Here is a 20007-nt window from a genome sequence, read left to right on the forward strand (position 1 = left end):
ATAACTCAAAGGACAAGTGCATTTATAACATTTATTCATTTACCATTCTCCCTACCCCAAGATTTAGTCATATGTTCTACAGAGCAGATACAGAGAATGACAGAGGTAGAATGCGCAGGAATCACATAAAACAAAGTTCACTTTGGTCTATAATAGATAAAATGAAATCCTTTCTAAAAATGAAAAGGACAAAAATGAAAGAAGATTAATTGGCATTGGGAGAAACATCAGAAATCATTAATCTAGCCCTTTCATTTTGGAGATATGGAACCCGAGATGTTAGTGGGAGAGTCAGGACTGGACCAGATCTCCACTCTCTTAGTCCAGTATTTCCCAGATCCTTCCTTAAGAGAAATATGTATTTTTGTATGAGTTACTGATCAAACAATTAATACATTAGAAATAATATTTTATCATAAAACATGAGACTGTAAAGTGAAAAAGTTACTGGGGAAGCGGGGGATGGCAAGGATTCGTGGTCTGGTCTGGCAGGCCTGTAGCCAAATCCTGGATCCACTCAAGTATTGGTAGGGGAAGAAACACAAAAGTCCGAGGAGTAAGAGAGGGGGAGCGACTGAGGGGAAGCCCACAAGTCTGAAGGTGTCCAGTGTGACTATCTTGAAGGACGTGTTTTACTCTCATTCAGGGGCTTCTCATCCTCCCTCCCTCAGATCTACAGAATGAAAAACGTGGGTCTGCTTCTCTTTCTGGTTATACAAAATCAGTTTTATTAACTTAAAATCTTTCTGACAGAAAACAGCGGGGAGGACCCTGGTCCATGATTTCCAGTAGGAGGGAGTAACGGAAACCATGATGGCGGTGAGTACAAAGTGCTGCAGGTCTCGGCTCCAGGAGAGCCAGGAAGGCACGACGTGGGGACGCAGGTAAGTGCGCAGCTCCTACTCAGGCTCTCCAGCCCGGCTCAATTTGGCTCCTTGGGTTCTTCTTCCACAAACTCGATTAAGGAGGCGTGTCGGTTGGCCTGCGCGCCTTCTCGGAACAGCACTTTCTTCACCGTGCCGTCCTGGGGGGCCTTGATGGTGTGCTGCGGGGAGAGCCCGGCCCCTGGTGAGCCCCCGGCCCACAGGGAGCCCCCGGCCCTCAGTGAGCCCCTGGCCCTCGGTGGGTCCCCGGCCCTCGAGGATATCCCTGGCCCTTGTGACAGCCCTCAGTGAGCCCCCGGCCCCTGGGGAGCCCCTGGCCCTTGGTGAGAGCCTGACCCTTGGGGAGCCCTGGCCCTCGGGGAGCCCCCGGCCCTCTGAGCCCCCAGCCCTTAGTGAGCCCCAGCCCTCAGGGGCACGAGAAGCTGGCCAGTCACCGGGCCTCTGCCCGCAGAGCCGGGCAGCCGGCGGATGCCCCAACCCGCCCCCACGCCCTCGGTGGGCCACAAACTCGGCCCATTTCCAAGCAAAGCGGAGGCAGGAAGCCCCGGTGGGGGTGGGGTCGCCCATGGACAAGCTAGGGGTCATTTCTGCCCCCTCAGAAGCGGGCCATGGACAAACGCCCAGGCTGAGACCAAGCACTGAGGCTGCTTTTTAGAACAAAGTTCTTTTTCCCTGCTCTTGCCCAGGGTCCCGCAGCCAGGGAGCGCCTGAGACTCCCCCTGCCCTTTGTTGTATCCAGTGAGGGAGGGTTCTCCTGGGGGCTTAGAAGGAGGCAAGAATGGCGGCGGCTCTTGAAGGGCAGGGACGGCTCTCAGGGCCGCAGCCCCCCAGAGGGCCCGGATCCAGACCCCCCCCCCTCCCAGCAAGGGAGTGAGTTCCGGGGCGGGAGGCGGCCAGAACCAGGCCCTCGGTGTTGGTCCCTTTCACTCACCTCCATTTTCATGGCTATCATGACCATGAGGATGTCTCCAGTCTTTACTTTGTCTCCAGCTTTCACAAAAATCTAGAATGTAAACAGGTGCGATTAACACGGGACAGCCCTGTGCCAGCCTCAGGATCCCCTCCCCCCAAACTCAAGAGTAAACTGAGCCGCGTCTGTGCTGACAAGCAATGATGCATCTCCCCCTCCCCCTCCCCACGAAGGGCCTGGGGGGGCCAGTCTGTGAGCAGCCCAGGGTATTCCTGGGGTACCCTCTGCGGGAGGTGCCCCAGGGCCGGGCCCTTGGAGGCCAAGGAGCCCCTGCAGGGGGGTGGAGGGGAGCCCCCCCAGCAGTGCCTGCGGCTGGAGCTAAGGCCCCTTGGCTAAGAGTCTGGGGGTGCGGATGGGCCCCAAACACAAGGGCTTGGAGGCTGCCTTCTCTCATCCAGGCCTGTCTGTGCCGAGAAAGCCAAGGGTTGTGACAAGTCCAGTCCCAGCCGCCCGCTGGGCTCCCTTCTCGCCACACAGGCCCCGGGTCAGGTGCTATAGAGTCACCGGGAGTCAGAGGGTGGGAAAGGAAGCGTCCCGTACACTCAGAGCCCGAGCTCATACCCACAGAGAGTAAGAGTGTAGTATGTTGTTCTATCAAAAATGATGGCCAAGCTGATGTTAGAAAGGCCTGGAAAGATTTACACAGACTGATGCCGAGGGGAACAAGCAGAAGCAGGAATGCGCTACGCACAAGAACAGCCAAAATATGCGATGATCAATTATGGGAGACTTGGTCCTTCTCGGCAGTTCTGTGATCCAAAGCAATCCCAACAGACTTTGGACGGAAAACATTATCTGCATCCAGAGACTGAATGTAAATCAACTCTTACTATGTTCACTTTTTTTTTTCTCTCATGGTTTTCCCCTTTTGTTCTGATTTTTCTTTCCCAACATGAGTCATAAAGAAATGTCTTTTTTTAAATGTACATACATGTATAACAGAAAAAGAATTTAAGAGAAGTTAAAAAATAAATTAAGAAAAAAGTTACTGAGACTCCCTTAGAACAAAGTAATGGCCAGACAAAAGGTGCTCTGCAGTGGTCATATTTGAAAGTGATATTACTGTAGAACCTTGATGATGTAGTCATTTTGAGACATAATCACATTACCTTCAAAATGTTAGAGATTAAAGTTTACATGTTGGAGGAAATTTTTTCCTATTTGATTTGATTATGAAAAATAGTCCTTTGAAGGGATAACAAAGTTGACCTCTCTCCTTTTTCCTTAGAAGTGGGGGAACTATGGGTACATGATACTTCATATGCTATTAGATTTAACTGATGTCTTAGTTTTGCTGAACTTTTCCACCCTTAAAAAAAATGTTATATAGTATGGTTTCTCAGATAGGATACAAGGGAGGGGATGCATTTAGAAGAAAATATTTTTTAAAAGGTATCCATAAAAATGAAAAAAAAAAAAACAAAGAAAAAATAAATTCCTTGAGAAAATTCCAACTACTTTGTATCTTTTACTGCTTAAAATTTTTTTTTAGATTCTTCATCATCTGAAAGGAAAGCCCTATATTCAGAAAATCACTTGAATCCCACCATTTGCTAGCTTCACTCTGTCAGAGCTCCCCATGCTTGTGAGGGAGGATCCACTTTATGAATACACTTGGATAAATGGGAAGGAAGTGGCTCATTAGGCCTCATTTCCTCCTCCACATTTTGCTCTATTACCTTCTCAATTGTCCCCGTCATGGGGGCCAGGGTGCTCCCCTGTCCGCCTTCAGTTCTTGCTGCAGATAAATATTTGGGCACCGGGATGCCGATCTGGGCGCTCCCTTCCTAGGAACAAACAAACCCAAACCAAAGTCAACACTCTAAAACCATTGCAGATCTGGCTTTTGAGTCTACTGATGCATGCAGAGAAGCTTCTTTCTGAGCCACAATTTTCCCGGCTCACTCAAGCATGAGCCATTTTTCATGCTGTCCATTACTGATGCCTTAATGTGGCACGAGGATGATCCTCCCACCTCCTCCCCAGTTAGCCAACGGAATACAAGCCCTGTTCAGCCTGACGAGGGACCACGATGTACTTTAGTGTGCACGAAATCTGAACCAGGAGCCTGTCTCTAGGAAAAACATGAGGTTACACAACTCTGTTCAAGTATCTTTGCAATTTAACATGGTTATCGAAAGCTTTAGGGACAAAATGAGCCAGCAAGGCTTCTAAGGCGGACTGGCTGGGCTCAGTTCATTGCTGCTCTGGTCACAGGCAATGAATCTTTTGTCTACAACAAGGTTTGGCCAAGGGTCAAATCATACCAGCTACATGTTTTTGGACTGCCATGAACTGAGTGTTGTTTTGTTTTGATTTTTGCTTTTTAAACACAATAAGACCTTGTTTAAATATGTGAAAACCATTCTTGGCTCATGGGTTACATTTATTTAAAACTAACAACATGAAAACCTTTTCCTATTTGATTTGATTATTAAAAGTAGTTCTTTGAGATTAGAAAATCTACTTTTCTCTCAAGAAGTATCACTATGTTCTTCTTACTATTAAAGTCCTCCTTAGAGTTGATTCTAAGAAATAGTAGCCTCAAAGTGGCACGCTAATAGCTGTCTATTACTTAGTGTATATAAAATGATTTAAATGAAAGCTTATTGAGAGGCTAGTTCCCAAGTGAAACACCAAACTAATGTCCATGGAAAACCCCTTTCCTCATTCCTATTTCACCCCTGGCTTTCAATGCTGAGAGACAACCCCATTAGTCAGCTCCTCTACTGTCAGTCACCAAGCCCATTCCCTGGGGACAAGAAATACTATTTTCTAAAGCTTGTCTTCCAGATTTTCCTCACAGACATCTTGAAAACCATTGACAAGTACAGGGAAGTGACTGGAGTCGGAGAGTGTGCAAGAAGGGGAGAGAACGCATCCATGTCACTGGGCTATGGGCTCTGTTAGACCAGAAGCAAGGCATTGAGAGGAGTAAAGTTAAGAGAAGTGGGTCAGTACATATAAAAGGATGTTTCTATGATTATCAACATGAGGACAAAAGAAATGAATGAAACAGGAGCATTCAGAGGAAATTCCCCTCTCTTCTTAGCAGAATGCCCTAATCATGTCAGTGTTTTCCCAGATCCAAGTACAGGATTATAAAGAAGTGTTACCGTGGAAAACAGGTAAATGGTGTTCTCCGAGATAATCAGCTTGGGTTTACTAACGACACCATTAACAGAACATTTCAGGTAGGTGCAGCCTCCCTCGTTACAAAGATCACCAAGGACTTCAAAAGTTTTATCTTCAATCTGAAACAACAAAAAATTTTTTAAAATGTTAAATTGTTAGAATAATAGCATTGTATTTAGAATTTAGAATCCTACATGGTATGTTTTCTCTTTAAAGCTTTTAGATTCTGAAACAGTAGCCTCATATTTTTCCAAAGACACAGTCCCAACTCAAATTTTCTGAAACTAAGGATGTGATGCAAAATATCAGAAAGATAATTAGGATATTAGAAGGTGTAAAATACCATTTTAATACTTAATCATGGACAGTCACTTAATCTGCAAAAGCCCTCCCATTACCTGATATTTCACATTACCTGTCTCTCCTAATTCTCAGGGTGTCAGATGTCTCTGGCCACTGACCTTTGCAGTATGAACTAATTCTATCTGGCTCACCTACTTTGAGATCCCTGGCTATGATTTCTTGAATTGTAGTTTAACCGATAGCATGCTCAAGAACAGCAGCGTGCAAACTTAAAAGTCTTTTTTATACTTGCTCACATAATGCTCTAACTTGTTAACTCCCTAGTAAACCCGTGATCTAGAGACCCACATGTTCACTATCCATCCACTTGGCTCAGCTACCCCAGGATAAAGAGATTGACCTCCTGCTTGCAGTGGGCTTAAAGAGGGTCTGTGAGGTCAGACACAGCCAATCAGAGAGGGAGCTGTCTCCCATTACAAAGCTATCTCCATATGACAAGAGCCCTGCCCATGGGGCAGTCCCTAGCCACAGAAAATTACTTCCAGGCCACTCAAACCTCCTGTTGCACTGTGCCAGCCCATTTAAAGAACCCTTATAAGAAGGAGCTTGTGTTCCACTGGCATCATCTTGGAGGAGGAAGAGAGTCACCTCTGTGGCCCAATGAGGTACTGAAGGAGATCCAACATTACTAGTCATTAAAAACGCCTCATGTTTAGCATGAACCAGTAATCAGTAACCTTGCATGCATCAGTAAAGATGCAAGAACCAAATCTGAAATGGTTTTATTGGCTCTGGTTTCGGTTGTTTACCTTTGTTTTGTAGGGAGGCAGTGCTCACCTTGGCATCCCAGTGACTAAATATTTAGCTCTACTCAATCAGGAAAAAAAACTCAGAATACATATAATTAATATCATAATGTGATATACATTATAAAGTTAATTTAAATGCTGAAAAAACATTGGGAAATGAATGTAAACTGTTTGCATTTTTGTTCTTCTTCCCGGGTTATTTCTACCTTCTGAATCCAATTCTCCCTGTGCAACAAGAAAACTGTTTGGATCTGCACACATACATTGTATCTAGGATATACTAGGACATATTCAACATATATAGGACTGCTTGCCATCTAGGGGAGGGGGTGGAGGGTAGGAGGGAAAAATCGGAACAGAAGTGAGTGCAAGGGATAATGTTGTAAAAAATTACCCTGGCATGGATTCTGTCAATAAAAAGTTACTATAATAAAAAAAAATTTAAATGCTGAAAAGTAATAAAAACAAATTGCTAAAAGAAAACAGGTAATGAGCAGAACCAGGAGATCATTATATATCTCAACAATGATACTGTAGGAGGATGTATTCTGATGGAAGTGGATTTCTTCGACAAAGAGATCTAACTTAGTTTCAATTGATCAATGATGAACAGAAACAGCTACACCCAAAGAAAGAACACTAGAAAATGAATGTAAACTGCTTGCATTTTTGTTCTTCTTCCCGGGTTATTTATACCTTCTAAACCCACTTCTCCCTGAGCAACAAGAAAACTGTTTGGATCTGCACACATACATTGTATCTAGGATATACTAGGACATATTCAACATATATAGGACTGCTTGCCATCTAGGGGAGGGGGTGGAGGGTGGGAGGGAAAAATCGGAACAGAAGTGAGTGCAAGGGATAATGTAAAAAAAATTACCCTGGCATGGATTCTGTCAATAAAAAGTTACTATAATTAAAAAAAAATTTAAATGCTGAAAAGTAATAAAAACAAATTGCTAAAAGAAAACAGGTAATGAGCAGAACCAGGAGATCATTATATATCTCAACAATTATACTGTAGGAGGATGTATTCTGATGGAGGTGGATTTCTTCGACAAAGAGAAGATCTAACTTAATTTCAATTGATCAATGATGAACAGAAACAGCTACACCCAAAGAAAGAACACTAGGAAATGAATGTAAACTGCTTGCATTTTTGTTCTTCTTCCCGGGTTACTTATACCTTCTAAACCCAATTCTCCCTGAGCAACAAGAGAACTGCTCGGTTCTGCACACATATATTGTATCCAAGATCTACTGTAAGCTATTTAACATGTATAGGAGTGCTTGCCATCTGGGGGAAGGGGTGGAGGGAGGGAGGGAGGGGAAAAATCAGAACAGAAGTGAGTGCAAGGGATAATGTTGTAAAAAAAATTACCCTGGCATGGGTTCTGTCAATAAAAAGTTATTTAAAAAAGAAAGAAAGAAAGAAAAAGAAAACAGGTAAAAATTCAGGATGATTACAAAAGAGACAGGACACCTAACTTTCCACTGGAAGTAAAATTGATCAGTAACTCCTAAGTGTCTGAAGTCACACATTTGGCCATCTTTGTGCACATAGGCAAAAGGATTTATGAATACTGACAAAGGAGTTTAGCCCTCTAGACACTAATTCATGTGTCCAAAGCACATTCGAGCCACACAGACCCATTCTGCCAGCTTCCACTCTGATACTGGAGAACGAATGATGGTGGCCTAAGTTTCTTTACTCTAAGAAAGAAAAAGGCAAGATAATTTTGCTTAACTATATGTACATACAATTTTGAATGTGAATAAGTAATACTTTTGTAAAGTAATTCAAATATCTATAATGTTATGGCAGCTGGTGAGGCAGCGGAGAGTCAGGAACACTTGAGTTCAAGTTCAGCCCTAAACCCCTGCTAGTATGTGATCATGAACAACCCTCAGTTTCCTCATTTGCAAATCGGGAACAAAAATAGCCCCCCTTTCTCAGGGTTGTTGTAAGGTCAAATGAGAAATTTTAAAAGTGTTTTACAAACCTTAGAGTATAATATAAATGTCAGCTCTCATTGTTACTGTAATTATATAATAATTACATATAAGCTTTACATACATATGTGTAGATACGCATGTGCCTCCATAGCTATATCTGTACAAAAGGAAAAGGGGGACGGCCGCTGATGAGATGGAGGGATGGTATCCTGGAGCCTGGCCGGACTTGAGAGACAGTGGCGGACACAAGGGCCTGGCAGGCTATGGTTAGTGGGGCCATGACACAAGGGAACAACAAAACATGTGTATACCTATTTATGTCTCTATCCCCTTGGGTGCACACAGAAAAGCTTTACAGGCAAAGGAAAAGGTTCCTTGATTCCATAAAACAGTCTGGCCTGTGAATACATTTTCCACTCCAATTCACTTGATCCTGGGGCACCATAATTCAGGCTACTCTTTGAAAATGCACATTACGCAAGGCTAAGGCATTCATGCATGGCTTCTCCTGCCTTCCATCTTGGAGCCCTTTGGCCCTTTGCATATCTTTTGTGTCCCTCCCAGGTTCCCTGGCCTGTTTGGCTGGAACCACTCAGAGGGCTGCTGGTAGGAAGGACTGGCGCCTTCTAAGCTGGCAGCGGGGCTGGAAGAACTCGGGGGCTGCCTCGAGGGGCCCGTGACTCCCCGGATTCCTGGGCAGACACACTTGGCTTCTGTGTGTCAGTGGCTCTCTGGGCTCAGGGAGGCCAGGTCTTTCCACTGGGGCCCCAGACTTCCCCATCCTGGTGACTTCTGTTTCTGCCTCTAGAGAGGATCCAGCCCCTTGTTGCAGACTCTCCAAATTCTGATTTGGATCCCGTAGCTCTCAGGGTGCACTCAGCTTCTGGGGCACCCGGCACCCCCCATCCTCTGCTTTTCCAGGGGCACACCTTGACAACGGTGCCCTTCTTATGCCATGTCACTGTGGGTTGCTTGCCCTAGTTCTCTGAGACAATAAAAGGCAAATGGAGGCCAGAAGGACATCCCTCACAGCCTCTCCATCCCCAAAGAATACAGCCCATGTGGATCAATGGCACACAGCCAGTCGGTCCAGCCTGACCTCCACCCAGCTGTCAAACGATAGTCCTACACGCTGGTTGGCTCGCAGCCTTCCTCTGCTGAAGGAGACTCAGTGTCTCCCATTATACCTTAGGACAAAATCCAAATTTCTCTGCATAGCGTTCAAAGGGCTCTGAAATCTGGCTCTACCCTATCTTTCTGGGCTGCAGATGATCCCTTCTCACATCTTTTATTTGGCAGACACTTTTCCCTTTCCACAACACAGCACCCACAAGATCGATTTTCCTAATTTCTCAGCTTTAGAGAAGGAAAGTCGATCTTTGCTAAGGGTCCTAGACAAGTTGTGCTTCTGGAAGGATGGCGGCACTGTCTGAGCATGTAACAAAGGGTTGGATTCACCAGAATAAGAAGATTCTTTTACTTTATTAGCCAAGAAGACTTCTCATTTGATTCTTCTACTTAAATTTGAATTTAGGGTATTTCATTAAACTCTCTTCTTGGCAATAATGGCTATTTACAAGGGGAAAAGACAGTCCTCCCCAAAGGCCCACAAACCGCCAACTCAGAGATGCATACTGGCAGCTGATACGTGCCCGACTTGGGAGGTTATCTCATTTCCAAGTGTGGGGCTTGCTCGGTTCCATTATGGAAACATGACAGCTGAGCTGGACACACATAAGAAAGAATCAAATGAACAGAACTAGTTTCCAGAAGCTGGCACAGAATAAGGGCGCCTCAGCAATCAGAGCCATGTCTGATCTGTCACAAAATCCCTGTGGCACAGCCAAGTGACCCACCTGCATGCTGTAGGATCCATCCCGGTTGTACTTCACGGTGATGGCCACCTCTAGGAACAAGAAAAATCACAAGTCATTTCCAAAAGGAATTCCTTCTTAAGTTCAAAGAAGCAAAAACCTCTCATTTGAAACAAAAAACTATTCTCTTGAGGGCGTGGATATTGCTTCCTTATTGCTGATGAGTAAAGCCAATAAAAACTGGGATGGGGTTTCTCTTAGGACTGACACAGGAAAGCTGGAGGGTGAATGTCACCGGTGGCCACTGAGGCCAGAGCGTTCACCCCAGGGCTCTGCCCAAAGCCAAATGCCCAGAGAATGGCATTAGGGGCCTATTAACCCCAACTTCTTGACCACTTGTCCAGTGCTCTCCTGACCAGGAAGAGAAAAGGCTCTCTGACACTCTTTGCTCAAAGGTATTTGGATCAGGGGATTTTTCTAGGTTTTTTTTTTTCCTTCTGATGAAGGAAAACACTTAGATTTGAATACCAATGATGGGGACTGTAGCAACATTTGTCAGGAGCAACCTGAGCAACTCTGGGACCCTCTGTCTGGTTCTCAGCTTTCTCTTTGTAAACAAGGAGTCAATCCCCAGTGTGTATTTTAGTGAGTCTGTCCCAGAGACCACAATAATGGACTCGGTAGGATCCAGAGGAGGCAAAAAATAGTCTAAGTTTTTCCTGGGGATAGCTGGAACAAGTATGGATGTAGAGTGGTCACTGCCTGGGTGATTTGGAGGTCCTCCAGTCTGGATCTCAGTAAGATACGATGGTTTGTTCAGACAGCCACGGGGTCCTCCCCAGCTCTGGATTTATGATATGGTGACCAATTACCATATGGAGAGGACTCTCAAGTCGAATTCTCTGCCCAAACGTTCACTGTCTCAAGCTCCAATGTCTCCAACCCAACTCCTCATCAAAGCCCCTTCTTCTCCCATTCACTGAGCTTAGAATCCTGGTATTACCAGTCGCTCAATCAGGGCCTGCCCCTAATTACTTCTAATGCCAGAAACACTAGAGACTCTTCTCCTGAGCTTGGAAGGCAGCAGGAGCTCAGGCGTGGTCTTCCCTTGTCACTTACTGTTTTTCCCGTCCTCAAGAGTCATGTTCCTGATGTAAGAGAGATTTAATCTTCTGCCACTACCGGAGGCAAAAGGTGAGAACCGATCTGGAAAAGTGTTGTAAAAAGTCACAAACTAGAGAGCAGAAAGTCCTTACACAGGCACAGAAAACAAACCAGGTCTTACAGAAATAAGTTTTTGAAATGACATCAAAGCCTTTCTGTTGTGAAGATGCCCCCGGCAACAGGAAAGAAGGGCCAAGTTAGCAGTCGCCTCCAGTATCTTGAAAGCCACAACACCAGAGCCCTGGTGAAGGAAAGGAGGCAGTCGGCCCCTTCTCCGGGTCTCAGCCCTGTCCCTGCTCCATGGGGGTCACAGGACTTAGAGCTCGAAGGGACCACAGGACCACCTGGTCTGGGCCCCACTTTCAAGTGAGATGAGTGGGGCCCCAGAGGCCAAAGTGACAACCCCCCCCCCAAGGACACGGAGAGTCGGGAGTGACTCTTAAGTGAGTGACCCTTAAGCACAAAACAGGGAGGGAGGCGCAAGACTTCTACTTATGTCCTATCTGGGGCTACCGTGCAATGCCATCTGACAGAGGGGAAAGGGGAACCGGACAACTCCCCCTTTGTTTCCCCCTTCTCTTGTCAAGGATCTTCACAGTGACAAGGGGAGAATCAGCGTTCCCCTCCTGCTATGGGGACAGAAGCTCCCAGGGACATGGTCGGTAAGGGGCTGCCCGCTGCTCTGTGTTCTCAAAGAATGTGTGGATACAACATGAAGGGCGGTGGGCCAGGGTCTTGGAGGAAGCTGCAGGCTGGGAGAAGCGCCAGAGCACTACCGACAGCCCAGTCTAGGAAATGAGGAAGAAGATGGGCCGTATAACAATAACGTAATGTCACTTCTCTGCAAATTCCAGAGATGGTAGGAGAGGGCCTAGAAAAGGAGGCAGCCTTCATAGCTGTGGGCAAAACTATTAGATGAACTATACAGATTACAGAAACGGGGAGTTTTATCTCACACGGAAATGGCAGACGTGGACTGCACAGCCACCTAGAGATCGGTGGCTTGTCCCCAAAGTGCTGACTGCTCCCAGGGTCAAGGAAATTTGTTGTTGCTGCAGGGGTGGGCCCAAGGACCATTTGTCAGAAAGGTTTTTAATTCATGTTTTTTGGTCATGCAATTAGTTCGGTCTTGTCTGACCACATGATGTGTTCTTGACGAAGATGCTGGCTGGTTTGCCGTTTCCTTCTCTGCCTCATTTTACAGATGAGAAAGTTAAGCAAGCAGGGCGAGGTGACCAGCTGCCAAGCGTCTGAGGCCAGATTTGAATTTAGGTCCTCCTGACTCCAGGTCCGGTGCCCTATCCTTTGGGCCTCCCAGCCCCCCCAGCTCACATTCAGATGGCACCTGATACTTCTCAGGGCACTTTTCTCATGACAAATGGGAGAGGCAGAGGGGCGCCAGACCAGGCAAGCTCTCAAGCCTCTTCTGACCCTGGGATTCCATCATTTCCTGATCCCAGAGTTAGTGCCATTAGGACCTGCCAAGTGCGGAAGGCTGGCTCTGTTAACAGAGAATGGGGGAAAAAGAGGAAGAAGCTTCCCCAGACCTGATGTCTGAAAAACCTGCTAACTGGAAGGAGAAAAGTGATCCTCACCCTCCGTCTGGTCCCTGAAGGCGCCGGTCACCCCTTTCTCACGCAGGAGGAGTCCCAGGGCAGCCTGACACAAGACCTCTCTGGCCGCGGGCCTCGGAGGGGGCAGCAAGTCCTGGTAGTGTTGCGGGATAAAGTCTGTATGCACATTGCCAGCTTCAAACTCAGGGTGTCTGGAAAGACTCAGCAAGAAGTCGATGTTGGTGTTCAGTCCTGTGATCTAGGGGGAAGCAGGCAAGCTTTCAGGGAGGCCCTGGAACACTAGAGCAGGATGATTTTCATGCTTAGAATTAGGAAACACTGATGTTTCTCCCCCAGCACAGGAGCCCCAACCAACGGTCGGGGGTCTCCAGGTGCTCAGGCCTGTGCTAAGCACTGGAGATGGAGAGACAAAGGCCATGCAGCCCTTGCCCCCTCGAGCTTAGAGTCTTAAGGGAGACAAGATGTACACACATATGTGGGCTGGACCCTGATGGCACTAGTGTACAGATCTTTCCTTCCTCCTCCTCAGGGGGCCCCAGCCAACGCCAAGGGCTTGGGCGGCGTGAATCTCCTCTCGTGGGTCCACAGCAGCCATGGCTACAGGACCTGGGGCTTTGGGGCAGCGTGGTCACTCCTGGGGCCCCCGGGCTTATGTGCTCATTAGTGGAAGCGCTGGTTTCCTCTCCTCATTCAATCTTCTTCCCAACATAGGTGTTTAAAATCCCATTTGTTTCTTTTTATTGCGCAACATCAGTTTTTCCTAATTCTAAGCATTAGAAAATTAAATTGCTCTGGCATCTGTTACCTGCCCTTGCTTCTAATTTTTATGTTTTTTAAAAAATCTGAGTTGATGAGTTCTTTGCTTTGCTCCTTGAGGAAAAAGCTCGGTGACTTGTCCATTATGTCACCCCAATATGTCAGTGACAGATGGCTTCTGAGGCCCTTTCCAACAATAGATCCATGACATCATGACACAAATGGCAGGGGTGGGGGGTGGGGTTGGTTGTTGGACATTCAGGCGAGAGTTGTAGTTGCTAGAGCAAATTAAACCAACACCAGTCATTTGGTGCTTTTCCAATTTGTCTAAAAAGACACCCCTTCATCTGCCAGATCTTTTGGTTGCAATCAGATAACATATTAGAGAAGTGGGAATAATCCTCCAAAACAAACAGCATCAACTATTATCCAAGACCGACTCTCTTAATTTCTGGGGGGAAGTGACTATGCAAACCTCTATTCTGGAATTTCATAGGTCACCTCATGACCTATGGTAATCAGTATACAGTTCCTCTACTACCTGAGATCCTCATTTATAGAACTTTTCTCTCCTAGTTGAGACACCATTTTGTTCGGCCCCATCTGTGACTATCCCATATCGAGACTAAGGACCCAGCTTAGACCACCCGTAGGCTCACTGGAAGAGTGGCCCTGGGACGCCGTCCCCTCGGCCACCGCAGCCCTCTCTGCATGTGACCTGAGCCTCCCCATCACTCACGTTGTACTGCCGAAGGCCGTACCGAAGCTTCTTCAATGCTGCTTGGCGGTCGGCAGCCCAGACAACAAGCTTCGCAATCATGGGGTCATAGTGCACCGACACTTCATCCCCTGAGAGAGAAGAGGCGGGTTTCTGGAGTAAAGCTTCAGCCGAGGATCCGGGGAAACGCAAACTCCAGAAACGGGTCACCTGGCCCAGGAACCCCCCAGGACTAACGGCTGATACACTTGGTTATGGAGGGCGCCCCCCCCCCCCTGATCGCTGAGCCACCAGGGCCCGATCCTCCCTTTGTACAAACGAGGGCATGATCTGGCTCCACAGACGGGCTTGTTCTGCTTCCCACAGATCTGGCTCAACCTGACCTGACACGGGCCAAGGCCCTGGAGACCCAATGGCCCACACCCAGTCCCTGCCCTGGCGGGGGTGCCTCTTACTGAGAGAGAATTGTCAGCAGCTTCCCGACCTGGAACCGCCAACTTCTCTGGGTACCTACGGAAGGACGCCTGTGTGGACAGGCCAGGGCTGCCTGGGAGCAGAACACGCCTTCTTGGTGTTGGCCTTCAAGGCCCTCCCAGGCTGGCTCCGATCTGCCAGCCTAACCTTATTTCCAAGGTGGTTCCCTCCCTGTGGCCCAGCATGCCAGCCATCAGAGACCGCCTGGCCCAGCCCAGAGCTGACAAAGCCCTCTGGGGTCTGCAGGGAGACCTCCCCTCCCAATGCAGCTGTGCTGGCATCCAGTGCCCGGGAGCACTTGCTGATGCCCGGCCCATGCCCACTGTGTCCATTGTGCCCATTGCTCCATTCCCTTGGGCTGATCCCTCCCCTGTGGAAGGGCCCGTCAAGCCATTCTCAGGTCTCCCTGAACCTTCTTTTCTCCTTGCCCAATATGGACTCCAGGCCTTCTCCATCCCCGCTGCCTCCAGCCATCAGTGTCCTCCTCTAGCTGGGACTCTCCAGATGAGGTCCAGCGAGGGCCCCGCCCAAAGGGAACTTCCCTCCTCCCACTGGGTCCACAGCTGATTTCTAGGGAGCCTGTCTTCCCCCCGGGTTCCCATCTTCTGGCCTAGATCCTCCCCTTCTGCAATCTGCTTACTGTGACTAATCCCACCCAGGGTGATAGTATATCCCCCTCCAATGAACTCTGATGGCCCCCTACAATCCATGCTGTAAATTAATTCTGGAATTGCTATTTAATGTCCTTCCCACTCTTCAGTGCACAGAGACACTCTTTTCCCAACCAGGCTTGAATATTCCCCATGATGCTGTCCATAGGAAATGCAGGCTATCAGCAAGCACCGGAGAATGGAGAGAACAACAAAAGCTTTCCAAATAGGAGCCTGAACATCACAAACTTTTTTCTTTTATAAAATACACTATCATTTTTGAAAGAATGAAAAGCAATGGCAAATGCATGAATGTCATTGAAGAAAAAAAAGAAGAGAGAATCTGGCTGTTGTTGAAGGCCTCATGATGGGGCTGTCACCAATGTAAGAATGAGTCCCATGGCCAGAGCCCCCGGGGACTTGCCACCTGCTTCCTGGCCAAGGTCCCTGGGAGGGATGTGAGTACAGCAATCACTGTCCTCCTTTACAGCCAGACTAACAAGGGCCAGAGGCCATCCCCACTCACCTTGCCTCACTCCCGTTTCGATCCTAAGACTCGGCTCTGGTGGCGGTGTGGACAAGTGCACAAGGGGTCCTGCCCCAGGCATGAAATTATTCTGAGGGTCTTCGGCATATATTCTTGCTTCAAAGGCATGGCCTTTCAGTCTGATTTCTTTCTGACTCAAAGGGAGCTTCTCTCCTGCAGCAATCTAAAAAAAGAAGATTTTTCCATCTGCAAAATACTACTATAACAGTTAACAGCATTAGCAAACATGGGTTCTGGCTCTTTCTAGACTGAGCATTGGATTTTGCTTAATGTGTAGTTAACAGAAACAACAGTATTTTGATCCACTTTTATTTATATGCTTTGAGCCCTTTGTGAAATGCCTTCTCTTGGTGGCAAGATGGAAATAATCTGCAAGTGAACAGGAATGAGAAGGAGTTTCGTAGCTTTCTCCTTAAAACAGTTAAGTGAGTCCAAGTATCAAGACTGGCCACTCAGTGGTTGGAAATAATTAAGAGGATTTCCAGAGGTGCAGCTAAGATGACAAAGTAGAAGCACTTCAGCCAAGCTCTTCCAACATTCCCCTCTGAATGACTTATAAGATAATATTTCAAATATAAATTTGGAGCAACAGAGTGAACAAAGCATAGGGTGAGACATTCTTCTAGCCCGAGACAATGCAGGAGGTCGGAGAGATCTGTGACGGGGGAGGGGAATCTGGCTCAGAGTGGGACTTGGGGATGGCAGCATGAGCAGAGCCCCTTGGGGAACTCTTAAGCCAGACATGGTGAGGAGTTTGGGGGACCGGTAGGAAAGAAACTACAAGGGGCTTCTGTGCTAGTACTGAATGCAATACTCCATGGCCTGTGTCCACTCCTGGGTCATAGTTCCAAGACAGAGAAAAGCACTTGCTGTCCTAAGGGAGTAGGGGTCCTGAAAAGCAGAATCAATGGAAATCGCAAAGGATCAGGACCCTTCATGAATAAGGACCAGAGAGCAAACCAGGAGAGCAGTGACCATTCCTCTCCCTGGATCACACCATCTTGGAAGCAACAAAAACTTCCAAACCCCCAAGAACTAGCTCTGAAATCAGTAATGAGGAAAAAATCTGAAGTTTGAAACAGTGCCCCAAACTCAACTTTAACATAAAGTTCAAAAGCTGGGAAAATGAGCAAACAAGAACTTGACTATAAAAAGGTACTCTGGTGAAATGGAAGACCACAACACAAACTCAGAAGACAATGATGTTAAAATAGCTGTAAGCAAAACCTCCCAGAAAAAAAGTATATTGGACACAAGCCCAAAAAAAATTTCTGGAAGAGCTAAAAAATTATTTTTATAATCAAATAAGGATGGTAGAGAAAAAAATTAGGAAAAGAAATGAGAGTAATGCAAGAAAATTTTATAAAGACAATGAACATGGTAAAAGAATCACAAAAATATTAAAGAAAACAACACCTTAAAAACCAGAATTGGCCAAGTGGCAAAAGAAGGACAAAAATGATGAAGTAACTCCTTAAAAACCAAAATTGGCCAAACAGAAAAAGAAGTGCAAAAGCTTGCTAAAGAAAACTATTCCTTTAAAATTAAAATTGGATAAAATGAAGCTAATGACTCCAGGAGGCATCAAGAAAGATTATAAAACAAAGTCAAAGGAATGAAAAAATAAAAGAAAATGTGAAATATCTCATTGGAAAAACTAGTGACCTGGAAAACACTGCAAAGAGAAATAACAAGAATTATTGGACTATTTTAAAGCCATGATCAATGAAAGAGCCTAGTCATCATATTTCAAGAAAATATCAAGGAAACTGCTGTGATATTTTAGAACTAGAGGGTAAATTAGAAACTGAAAGAATCCACTGATCAGCAATTGAAACATACCAAAATGAAACCCCTCCAGGAACATTATAGCTGAATTTCACAGCTGCCATGTCAAAGAGTAAATACTCCAAGTAGACAGAAAGAAACCATTCACATACTGTAGAACTATTATTTAGGATCACATAAGATTTATCAACTGCCACATTAATGGAGTGGAGGGCTAGGAATGATATTCTGGAAGTCAAAAAAGCAAAGATTACAACCAAGAATCATATACCCAGAAAAACTGAGCATATCCTTCAGGGGGAAAATAGATATTTAATGAAATGGAAGACTTTCAAATATTCCTCATGAAAAACCAGTACAGAAAAGAAAATATGACTTTCAAATATAAGACTCCAGGGAAGCACAAAAAGGTAAACATGAAAGAGAAATCATAAAGGATTTAGCGAGGTGAAATTGTTTATATTCCCACATAAGAAGGTGATACATGGAATGTCTAAGAAGTATCATTATTAGGTCAGTTAGAAGGACTCCACATAAACAAAGGGCACTAGAGTAATCTGATTATGTTGGAATGATATTAAAAAAAATGGATAGCTGAGAAAAAGGGATACACTGGGAAAAGATAAGTAGAATAGAAGAAATTTTCTCACATAAAAGAGATTTGTAAGGAAGAGCTTTTACAGTGAAGGGGGGAAATATTGAGGTTTGGTAGGGCAACGAAGCAATTCAAAGAGAAAAAAATACACACACACACACTCAATTGGAAATAGAAATACATCTTACCCAACACAGAAGTAGAAGGGGAAAGTAATAAAAGAAAAGAAGAATTAGAAGAGGAGATTACAAAAGGGAGAATAGATAAGAGAAGGCAGTAATCAGAAGCAAAACAGAATTCCAAGGAAAGACAAGATTAAAAAGAGTGAAAGAGAAAAGGAAGAAAATGGAAGCAGATCGCAAAATGGATTAAAAACCAGAATCCAATATATTGTTTATAAGAAATACACTTGAAATTGAGATACACATGCAAAGCTAAAATGAGGAAGTAGTGCAGAATCTATTATATTTCAGCTGAAATAAAAAAGGCAGGGTCAGCAATCATGATCTCAGACAAAGCAAAAACAAAAAAATAAACTAATTAAAAGAAATAAACTGGGAAACTACATCTTGCTAAAAGGTACAATAGATATCAAAGTAGTATCATTACTAAACATATGGCATAGCATCCAAATTCTTAAAGGAAAAGTTTAATGAATTACAAGAGGAAATAAAAGGCAAAACTATACTAATGGGATCCTTAACTTTCCCCTCTTAGACTTACATAAATCTAGCCATCAGATAAATAAGAAAAGTTAAGGAGATGAACAGAGTTTTAGAAAAGTCATGATAGACTTCTAAAGAAAACTGAATGGGGAAAAAAAAGGAGCATTCCTTTTTTCAGCAGCAATATGGCACCACCACACACAAAATAATGACCATGTTTTAGGGCATAAAGCCTCACAACCAAATGCAGAAAGGTAGAACTATTAAATATACCCTTTTATGTTATAATACAACAAAAATTACATTCAATAAAGAGTCATGGAAGTATAGATCGAAAATTATATTATGTGATTCTAAAGAATGACTGGGTCAAAGAATCAATTATAGAAACAATAATTTCATTAAAAACAATGATACCATGGAGACAAAAACTAAAATCTGTATGATGCAGCCAAAGCAGTACTTAGGGGAAATTTTATATCTCTAAATTTATACATCAGTAAAAAAAGAGAAAAAGCAAATCAATGAACTGGACAGATAATCAAAAAATAAAAAGCTAGAAAAAGAACAAAGGAAAAATCCCCAATTAAATACCAAGATAAAAATCCTAAAAATCAAAAGAGAAATGAATAAAATTGAAAATAAAAAGTCACTGAACCAATAAATAAAACTAGGTGCTAGTTTCATGGGAAAAACCCCAATAAAATAGATAAACAACTGGCTAATTTGATTTTTAAAAGAATCCAAATTGCCAGTTTCAAAAATGAAAAGGGTAAATATAATACCAATGAAGATGAAGTTAAAGCAATTATTAGGAGTTATTCTGTCCAATAATATGGCAATAAAACTAATACTCTTAAGTGAAATGGAAGAATATTTACAAAAATATAAATTGTCCAGATTAACAGAAGAGGAAATAAACTTATCTTAGAAAAAAGAAATTGAATAAGCCTAAAAAAAATTCCCAGGACCAGATAGGTTTAAAAGTGAATTATGCCAAATGTTTAAGGAACAATTAATGCCAATGCTTTATAAATTATTTGAAAAGGGCAACTAGGTGACACAGTGGATAGAGCATTAGCCCTGAAGTCAGGAGGACCTGAGTTCAAATCTGGCCTCAGACACTTAATACTTCCTAGCTATGTGACCCTGGGCAAGTCACTTAACCCCAAATGCCTCAGCAAAAAAAAATAAAAAAAAAA

At 44.7% G+C, this 20007-nt stretch overlaps 1 protein-coding gene across 3 annotated transcripts in view; it reads right to left on the reverse strand.

Annotated features, from left to right (window-relative positions):
* Positions 1–699: 699 nt before the first annotated feature.
* MCCC1 (methylcrotonoyl-CoA carboxylase 1) overlaps positions 700–20007 on the reverse strand; it is a 45909-nt gene continuing 26601 nt past the window's right edge. For all 3 annotated transcript variants that reach the window (XM_031957739.1, XM_031957740.1, XM_012546487.3), the window contains 9 exons: positions 15737–15920; positions 14108–14217; positions 12634–12850; positions 10994–11080; positions 9917–9966; positions 4971–5108; positions 3534–3641; positions 1816–1887; positions 700–1045 (listed from right to left, as the gene is read on the reverse strand). In XM_031957739.1, the coding sequence (XP_031813599.1) occupies positions 923–1045; positions 1816–1887; positions 3534–3641; positions 4971–5108; positions 9917–9966; positions 10994–11080; positions 12634–12850; positions 14108–14217; positions 15737–15920 (1089 nt within the window). In that variant the 3' untranslated portion in view covers positions 700–922. The remainder of the gene's footprint in view (positions 1046–1815; positions 1888–3533; positions 3642–4970; positions 5109–9916; positions 9967–10993; positions 11081–12633; positions 12851–14107; positions 14218–15736; positions 15921–20007) is intronic.

This window comes from Sarcophilus harrisii, chromosome 3 (assembly GCF_902635505.1).
Source record: "Sarcophilus harrisii chromosome 3, mSarHar1.11, whole genome shotgun sequence".
Classification (NCBI taxonomy): domain Eukaryota; kingdom Metazoa; phylum Chordata; class Mammalia; order Dasyuromorphia; family Dasyuridae; genus Sarcophilus; species Sarcophilus harrisii.